Source organism: Helianthus annuus, chromosome 15, assembly GCF_002127325.2.
Source record: "Helianthus annuus cultivar XRQ/B chromosome 15, HanXRQr2.0-SUNRISE, whole genome shotgun sequence".
Taxonomy (NCBI): domain Eukaryota; kingdom Viridiplantae; phylum Streptophyta; class Magnoliopsida; order Asterales; family Asteraceae; genus Helianthus; species Helianthus annuus.
In genome coordinates, this window is record NC_035447.2 from 37,579,490 (window position 1) to 37,589,300 (window position 9,811).

The following is a 9,811-nucleotide window of genomic DNA, read 5'->3' on the forward strand; positions in this document are numbered from 1 at the left end:
GTCATGGCTTCCCCTCCACACCCTTGGGCCTTGGGTAGAGGTGTAAACAAGCTCAGAGGTTCGAGAGCTACTCGTGATCGGCTCGGTTAAAAGCTCGAACGAGCCGAGCCTTAACGAGCCCGAGCTCGAGCCTTAACGAGCCCGAGCCCGAGCCTGAAATACAAAGCTTGTTTAGGCTCGCGAGCCTAAACGAGCCCATACAAAATTTTAATTTTTTTATATATTATATATTAATAATGATGATAACATTGATGAGCCGAGCTTTGGCTTGTTTAAGTGATGTTGAAGTGAGCTCGAGCCGAGCTTTTAGCTCGTTTAAGTTTGTTCTCAAAATAGTTTGAGCCGAGTCGAGTCGAGCCGAGCTCGAGCTTTGGGTTTTACTCGCGAGCCGAGCTCGAGCTAAAAGAAGTAGGCTTGAACCGAGCCGAGCTCGAGCTCGAGCTTCATGAAAACCTAACGAGCCGAGCTCGAGCCTGGTTGAGCTCGGGCTCGGCCCGGCTCGTTTACACCTCTACCCTTGGGTAGTCCCCAAGGGGATGATCCTCCACCTTCGCTTAGTTGGCGCCTACGTGGCGGATGGTCCCTTTAGGGACTATCCTCACCATACTTCATGGTCTTACAATGATACGTCTAAAACCTTTAGTTTAACAGGTGTGCATACACTTGCCCTAACGTACATGTGTTGCATCTTGAAAATTCCATATACTTCACACGTAAAAATCGTTTGTACAAAAATCGACTTATATATGTGGATGGATGGGTTAAGTTGAGAACCATTAATATTTGATAACATTCTATTTGTCAATGAATACATGACTTTACTAATTAATATATAGTATAATATAATATAATATTTAATAGTTTTATAAATAATAGAGTAAACTGCCATTTTGGTCCTCGTGGTTTGGGCACTTTTGCTATTTTAGTCCAAATCTCAAACTTTTAAATCTGGGTCCCTGTGGTTTCACTTTTGTTGCCATTTTAGTCCAAAAATGAAATCAGACCAGATTCCCCTAATTAAACCCTTAAATTTTGTCTTTTTCCTCAGGAATATTTTAGTCATTTTTGTTTTATTATACTCATTATTAATTAAAAATAATAAACCTAAATAAATCAGTTTGACCAACACATCATCTTCCCGAGATGCATAAACCAAACCCCACCATCACAATTGTTTCTCTCTCTTAATATCATCTGTTTCTCTCTAACCTAAACCAAACCCCACCATCATAACTGTTGGAAGAAGATGATGATGCTCGGAAAGCCACAGTTCTAAGGTTCCGTCACCGATGTTTCTCTATCTCTACTCCAATCTCGCACCCCTCTCTTCACCCCTCTCTTATCAAATCGCCACCATCCTCGGCCTGGACAACACTCAATTCGAAACCCTAATCTCTCACCTTATGTTCACCGGATAACATCCACCACCACATTCCACCCCCTACACCACCGCTGCCCTACCAAACCACCACCGCCGCACCACTACTGAACCACACTTACACCCACAGAACCACCACCATCTCCAACCCCCTGCACCACCGCTGCCCTACCAAACCACCACTGAACCACCCTCACCCCACCGAACAACCACCATCTCCAACCCCCTACACCATTGTTGCCCTACCAAAACACTACTACTGTTGATGTTTCATTCTCTCAAACCCACGCCAACGACCATCAAGCACCACCACACTTTCATTACCGTCGTCACCATCCCTATCCGCTCAACGATCTTCCGGTTGTGTCGACTCAGATATGAGTGGAGCAAAAAGAACTGATGAGCAAATAGTAAATCTTGAAAGAAAAGTCGATTCAGATCTAAGTAAGAAGGGTGGGGATGGTGGTGGTGCAGTGGTGGTGTTAATGGAGGGGGGAGGAGGTGGCAGTGGTGAGAAGGGGGAGAGAGTGGCAGTGGTTTGGGTGAAATGGGGAAGATGATGTGATTAAATAGGGTCAAAGATTTATTTAGGTTTATTATTTTTAATTAATAATGAGTATAATAAAACAAAAATGACTACAATACCCCTGATGATAAAGACAAAATTTAAGGGTTTAATTAGAGGAATCTGGTCTGATTTCATTTTTGGACTAAAATGGCAACAAAAGTGAAACCACAGGGACCCATATTTAAAAAGTTTGAGATTTGGACTAAAATGGTAAAAGTGCCCAAACCACAGGGACCAAAATGACAGTTTACTCTAAATAATATTTAGAAGTAGATATGTGTATTTATAGTTCATACTATTTGAATTTAAAAATTATTGATTCAAACATTAGAAGTAGATATGTGTATTTATAGTTCGTACTATTTGAATTTAAATATTATGGATTCAAACATTTTGAATAAGTTCTCCAACCACTTGCCTTAAATAATTTTGAATTTGGAAAAAGAAAAATCAACTTGCTAATGCTATCTTCCGTTTCAACCGTTAAAGTGAAGACTTTTACCTTTTCAAACTTAGACCGTCAATTATAAATGGAACATTTTATTAAAATTTGTTAATAAGGACTTTTATATGATCTTTTATCTAGTAAAACATGACAAACAAAAGTGGTTTTGTTAAATCTATATTCAATTTTTAACTTGTTTTTTTTTAATCAAGAAACCACTACTGAAAAACTAGGTATAATGACTGATTTGTGAATGATTACTCTTTTAACGTCATCGATAATTATTTTTGTAGTAGTGAGCGTCGACTATATATGATAAAAAATGAGGTATGGTGCCTTAAAATTTGACTTGGTATGGTTGAACGGGTGTTGTGCTAAAAGCGTGGCAAACTTTAGTCGCAAACGCGTAGCTTTTGTATGTTTATGTATATTGTAGTAATTAAAAGATTGTCTTGCATATATAGTTTGCTGGATTATGATCTTGTTTTGTAACATGTCAAAATAAAAGACACTATGTAGAAAGAAATATACACACACCACTCGTGTTTAAAGCTTTAAATACCATGAGATTTTGTTAAATATTTCATGATTCCTTTTTCATAATAAAATATTATTCTCCTCACCAAATAAAGACAGAAGTCATTAAATGTACAAACAAAGATGCCTACCATTTTTAACATATTATATAAAGATGAGAAAATATATATGTGTATATATACACACATGGTTCAGGTATACATAAGCAATAAACAATGTATGTATGTACATACTTTTATATGATTAGTTAAGCGATGTGTGTACTCCTTAATTCTAGCCGGTTCTAACCAGAATTGGCATAGAACCGGCATGACCAAACACATACGGTCTAGCCTCAAACTATAGGCTCCTAATATTCAAAGATGAGTTCTCATCTGGTCCAAAACCCGAAATAAGAGATGGAGCATTACTACATTAATAGCATCTCAATACAGACCAACATATAACAACACCCTAGACAAATTTCACATCAACTGTGGACACAAGCGACGTTGGGTTCATAACTAATAACGGGCCTCAAATATCACCAACACATTTTAGACGCATTAGTTGTGGATCTCATTAGAACTCCTCAGTTAAACATGTTTTTATGTCGTTTTTGGTCTTTGGCTCGGTGGTTAACACCCTTTTATATAACTATTTACACGAGTTTGTTTGTGGCACAATAAGTTTAGGATGATTGTCACCGTCGATGTTTGTCTTTACCTTTATGATTGCTAAGCCCCATTAAAAGTTTCCATGGACGTAATAACACAAGATCCATGCTCTTCACCACCCAACATTAATCACGGGACACAAAACACCAAAACCAAATTCCAGTCTGGCTCTTTATTTATTCTATTCCACTACCATATATTTCACATATGACCCCACATCTTTCCTTAACTTTTCATTTATACCCTCAACCTTCTTATCCTCCCATACACCTCCAAATTCACACCACCATGCCACCAAAACTCCACCTCCTAACCACCACCACCACTCTCCTCATCCTCATCCTCCTCCACACAGTCACCGCACTCCGCCTACCCGAGTTCCAAGAAGCACCCGCGTTTCGCAATGGAAACGAATGCAACGACACGTTGATCCACATCGCGATGACCCTGGACGCGACATACCTCCGCGGATCAATCGCGGCGGTATTCTCCATTATCCAACACTCCACATGCCCTGAAAACACGGTTTTCCACTTCCTTACCACTAACAGTCTCTCGACCGCCCTCCGACGCACCATCACTACCACTTTCCCATACCTCAACTTCCACCTCCACCACTTCAATACAGCCCGTGTCAAAAACAAAATCTCCACCTCCATCCGCCGCGCACTCGACCAACCGCTAAACTACGCGCGAATCTACCTCGCCGACCTCCTCCCCGCCACCGTCCACCGCGTGATCTACTTCGACTCCGACGTAATCATCGTGGACGACGTCATAAAGCTTTGGGAGATCGAACTCAACTCGCACGTGCTCGGCGCACCCGAATACTGCCACGCAAACTTCACAAACTACTTCACAAAAAACTTCTGGTCAAACCCGAGTTTCGCGCGTGTGTTCAAGCACGCCCGTGCAAAGCCATGCTACTTCAATACGGGCGTAATGGTGATTGATATGGTAAAATGGAGAGCTGTAAAGGTAACCGAAAAACTCGAACGATGGATGGAGATACAAAAAATATACCGAATATACGAGCTCGGTTCGCTACCGCCGTTTCTGCTTGTGTTCGCAGGGGATGTGGAGGCCGTAGAGCACCGGTGGAACCAGCACGGGCTGGGTGGGGATAATGTAAAAGGGTTGTGTAGAGATTTACATCCGGGTCGGGTCAGTTTGCTCCATTGGAGTGGGAAAGGGAAGCCGTGGTTGAGATTGGATTCAAAACGGGCGTGTCCGTTGGATGGGTTGTGGGCCCCATATGATTTGTTAAAACATGGGCCTTTGATTTCTGATCGGTGAGTGTTTGATGTGGACGAGGATCCGGATTTTACGAGGGTTTTGAGGTTGTTGCCGATGGAAGTTGTCGGTGGTGGAATGTGGTAGTGGATGGTGTTTGATTATGTGGAGTATAGAATAATAGAAATTGTGAGTAGTTTTAGTTGATGAGGAATGATTAAATAATATTTGTATTATAATTAGGGTATTTGTGTTAGGGTTTGTAATTAAATAAAAACCAAAGAGATTTTTTTTAAATTAATGAATTTAGTACTTTTTAGAATTTTAGTATGACTAGAGTATCTTCGACCTGGTCGAGGGAAGCCCGTCTATAGACCATGTGGTAACGCTCTTCCAAGGGCGGTGATGGAGTGGTGTCTACAGGTGAAATGCACGTCTCAAAGGGTGGTGAAGGGTTGGATTGGTGAGAGGGTCAGAGAGAGAGAGAGTGATGTCGTAGAAAGTAGAAGAGTAGAAAAATTGGTGTGGGTAGGATGAGGTGGAAACGAGCAAGGCGCTCTTAAAGTGTTAGGTGATGGAGACAGTCTTACGAAGAAAGAAAACGTATCTCTTAAAAATGTGAAATAGTATAATGGATGTATAGTAATTAAGTAATTACTTTATTTGGCATCAATTAGTTCATACTTCTTGATCTTCGCCATGGTTAGTCATTGTTTACAAAGGTTTTAATAGTTTCAAAAGCTCGGTTTATCAAGGGTCGATTGTTCAGTGGTGTAATATCATAATTACAAAGTTCTAAGAAATTGTCCACACCACAATTACGGCAACTAATAGTGTGTCGATTGAAGGTTAAGGTTCTGTATTCGTTTAGAATCACATGTTTTCATTGTTAAGTATTAATCGAAGGCAATTTTCCTCCTTTTGAGTTTTGAAGCCTGTATATAACAAAAAAAATGTTTGTAATATATTGGATCAATCAAGAGGTATATCAATCAAATTGAATACATTTGTCTACTTACTTTCTCTTTTCTGTAAGTGGGTCTTCTTTTATTCAATTCAATTTGAATACATTTGTCTACTTACTTTTTCTTTTCTACAAATGAGGCTTCTTTTATAAAGTAAAAATGATTGAAAACCACCATATTTGTTTTGTTTGGGAAAGGCAGTTTTTTAAAACACAAGCATTTATTTTCTTTTATTTTAGAGTTAATTACTGTTTTCGTCCCTGTGGTTTGTCAAAAATCACTATTTCAGTCCATTAGTTTAAAAATTGCGATTTCAGTCCCTGTGGTTTCACTTTCGTAACCATTTCAGTCCACCTCGTAACCATTTCAGTCCCTGTACTTACAGAATAAATGGATTGAAATGGTTATGAAAGTGAAACGACAGGGACTGAAATGGTTACGAAAGTGAAACCACAGGGACTGAAATCGCAATTTTTAAACTAATGGACTGAAATAGTGATTTTTGACAAACCACAGGGACGAAAACAGTAATTAACTCTTTATTTTATATGTACTATGGCTCGACTAGTGTAACGTACCTTTCACCTGCAACTCTTCTGTTTTCCTTAGTTAAAAAAATGGAGTTGGTTGAAATGAAAATTTAAATAAAATATATTAATATTTAATTATTATATTATCCTTTATTATTATTATTATTATTATTATTATTATTATTATTATTATTATTTTATTTTATTTTATTTTATTTTATTTTATTTTATTATTTTATCTTAAATTCCAAAGCCTTTGAACAGTAATTTATATTTTAATATTTTCGATATATATTTAGTTTTTTAATACTTTTATTATTTTGATATTATAATAATAATTACTTCCTTACTTTTTAAGTTGAATAAGTTTTGTGTCAACCGGTACTTGTCTCGGAAAATTGATGAATAATGTAAGTGATTTTATGAAATGAGTTGGTAGCTTATAATTGGTCGCTTGTTTAGTTACGGTGTTATTGGTGTCTCAGGGTTGTTCATGAATCATGAGTCGAGTCAGGTCAAGCTGGGGCTCGATTTGGATTTGAAACCGAACTGAAAATTTAAGCTTGGACTCGACTTGGTTTTAAACTGAGCTGGCTCGGCTCAGCTCGATTTTAATAAGAAAAATTAGTACATGGCCCTCAAAATTCGATAGTTTAAAATATTATTCAATAGCCCAAAAGAACATATCCAAAATAAGTTAACCTAATATATTATAAGCCAAAATCAAGTCAACACCACAAAATAAGTTTTAAATTTCAACAAAATATATTATTAGTTCATTAGCATGATATCAACCTTCAAATATGTCATAAATATCAAATTACACTTCTAAATATATGTGAATAATAATCATTTTTTGTAATATATTATAACGTTTATAAAAATAAAATATATTACAAGTAAAATAATCCGACTAAGCGAGCTAAACCAAGCCGGACCGGCTTGTTACGAGCCGAACAAGGTTCATTTTCTATCCGAGTCAGTTTCAAACATAACCATATTAAATGAGCTCTTTCCGAGCAAGCTCCGAAGCCTCCCCTACTAAACTATTTGGTAAAGGAAACACTCACAGATAAACGGTTAAAAAAACGACGTTACATTATCTGTCAACGGAAAAAATAACGAGTTAAATGTCATTTTAGTCCTTGTGGGTAGTTTAGGCCAAATGTTTCATTTTTCGCCCGTGTGTCTAAAAATATTTCACCGTTGCCATTTTAGTCCACTGGGTTAACTTTATCCATTTTTTCTGTTAACGAGAAGGGCAATTCAGTCATTTTATATGGCCGAATTTCCTTTCTAATTAACAGAATTACATATAAAATGACCGAATTGCCATTCTTATTAACTGAGAAAATGGGTGAAGTTAACCCAATAGATTAAAATGACAACGGTAAAACCTTTTTAGACCCACATACAAAAAATGAATCCTTTAACTAAATTTATAAAATGGCTCAAACCACGGGTACTAAAATTACATTATATATATATATATATATATTAATGGAAAGTGATCATGAATAGTATTTTAAAATTATTTTAATATTTTTGTTTTTAACAATTAATTATTTTATTAATATATTTTTAATTGATTTTGCATGTTCTTTTATAACTATTAAGATACAATATTTGCGACGTGTCTAAATTTTTCTACGTATTGATACATTTTTTTTTCTGAAATTGAGCTGTGAGTGGTAAAGTTGAAGTAATCGAAGTACAAACGTACATGTTATTAAACCTAACTCACATTTAGTTTTTTATATATAAATTGACATTACTTTTTTCATTATTCTAATAATACAATGTAATACTTTATAAAATTCAGAACATATGCGACATGTTTATTTTTGTCTTCGTTCCGCTAAAAGTTTTGTTCAAAATCAAACGGATCAATATAATTGATTTTTATTTGTTCTTTACCGTGATCAACCGAACAAATACCATGCGAAACTTAGATAGTGGTATATAGTATCTTTTTATATTATAAACTATAGCGAGTATGAATACCATACTGATACCTTGACGAACCGAACTTATACCATTTGTTTTTTACCATGACAAATTGAATTGATACCGTGTGAACAACTCCGATGGTAGTATAGAGTATTTTTAATCATCATAAGCTATAGCGAGTATTGTTACCACGTCAATTCCAATCGAGCATCAGTACCGGTATCTGTACCATCGGAATGAATACTGATATTCATTTCGGAAGACATTGCTCATATTCGTTTTTATGATTTTTGATTTATGTAAAATATGCGTCGATATTCTTTTGGGCATATAATGACTTTATTTTTGGGTTTTGTCTTTCGATTGTTACAACGAGAGTGAGTATCGTACCGATATGTTGTTCAAACGGTTTCAATTCAACTTAGTACGATAGCGGTACCCGCCGCAAAGCGCGGGAGAATCTCCTTAGTTTGGTTGATATGTAAAATAAAATAATTTGATTGTTATATTTGGTTGATATGTAAAATAAAATAAAATATCTAGAATAAAATATGCATAGTTAAATAAAATATTTAATTATTATGTTTGGTTGATATGTGAAATAAAATAAGCATATTTAATGTAAAAGTTTTAAATATGTTATCTAAAATTTGAAATAAATTATTTGTGGTATGGGGATACCAAAAAATTTCAAATGTAATCTTACACTTGATCATTTGCTACGTATTGGGTTATTGATTCAGGTAAACCGTGTTAAGCCGACAAAATATTGCAAGTTAAATTTTTATCGGTCTCTAAGTTTTCAAATCTGAAAATCAATCCTTTCTTAGCATCTTTCCACTTGTTAACATAATCACGTCTAATGGTAAAGTGGCTTACATGAAAATAATGGCTATGAAAATGGTGCAACGGTTATAACTAGTTCGGGGTCGAGTTCGAAAGCCAATATACTATATGCCCTACAGAAAACCGAGGGGTAGGTCACGTATAGAAGTGGATATACTAGTGGTGCACATAACCAGGGACGGATCTACACATAATAGTGGGTGGGCGACCACACCCCTTAAAAAAAAGATATTAGTCTTAATTTTCATCGAAATCCTAACCACACCCCTTAGATATCTTCAATCGCACCCCTTGAAAATTTTCAGTCGCCCTCCTTAGAAATTTTTTTTTATGAATTTATAAAAAAAAATAAATGAACAATGATTATTATTATTATGAATATATAAGTACATAACACAATATGTATAATTATTATTATTTAACCACTTATTCACTTTACTTAACCCAATCAACAATCTAATTTTATTAACCCGACAACCTAAGCCCAAACCCAACCCAAAAAAATATCTTTTTTTATTGATTGTTTTTTTTTATTGTTTTATGTGGTGATTAGGAGAAAATATTGATGTATAAGGGTTTGATCTTTTTATGTTATTTTAGTTGTTCTAGACTTGCAGTTAATGATTTTTTTGTTTTATTTTAAACTTTGTTTGTTTATATGATTACTAATCAACATTTAAAACTAGGCTTGAATGTTTGAAAA

The 9,811-nt window shown here is 35.7% G+C and overlaps 1 protein-coding gene across 1 annotated transcript; it reads left to right on the forward strand.

Moving 5' to 3' along the window:
• Positions 1–3,705: 3,705 nt before the first annotated feature.
• LOC110911365 (probable galacturonosyltransferase-like 3) lies at positions 3,706–5,139 on the forward strand. Its single transcript, XM_022155974.2, has one exon. The coding sequence runs from the start codon at positions 3,792–3,794 to the stop codon at positions 4,878–4,880; it is 1,089 nt and encodes a 362-aa protein (XP_022011666.1). The 5' UTR covers positions 3,706–3,791; the 3' UTR covers positions 4,881–5,139.
• Positions 5,140–9,811: the final 4,672 nt, after the last annotated feature.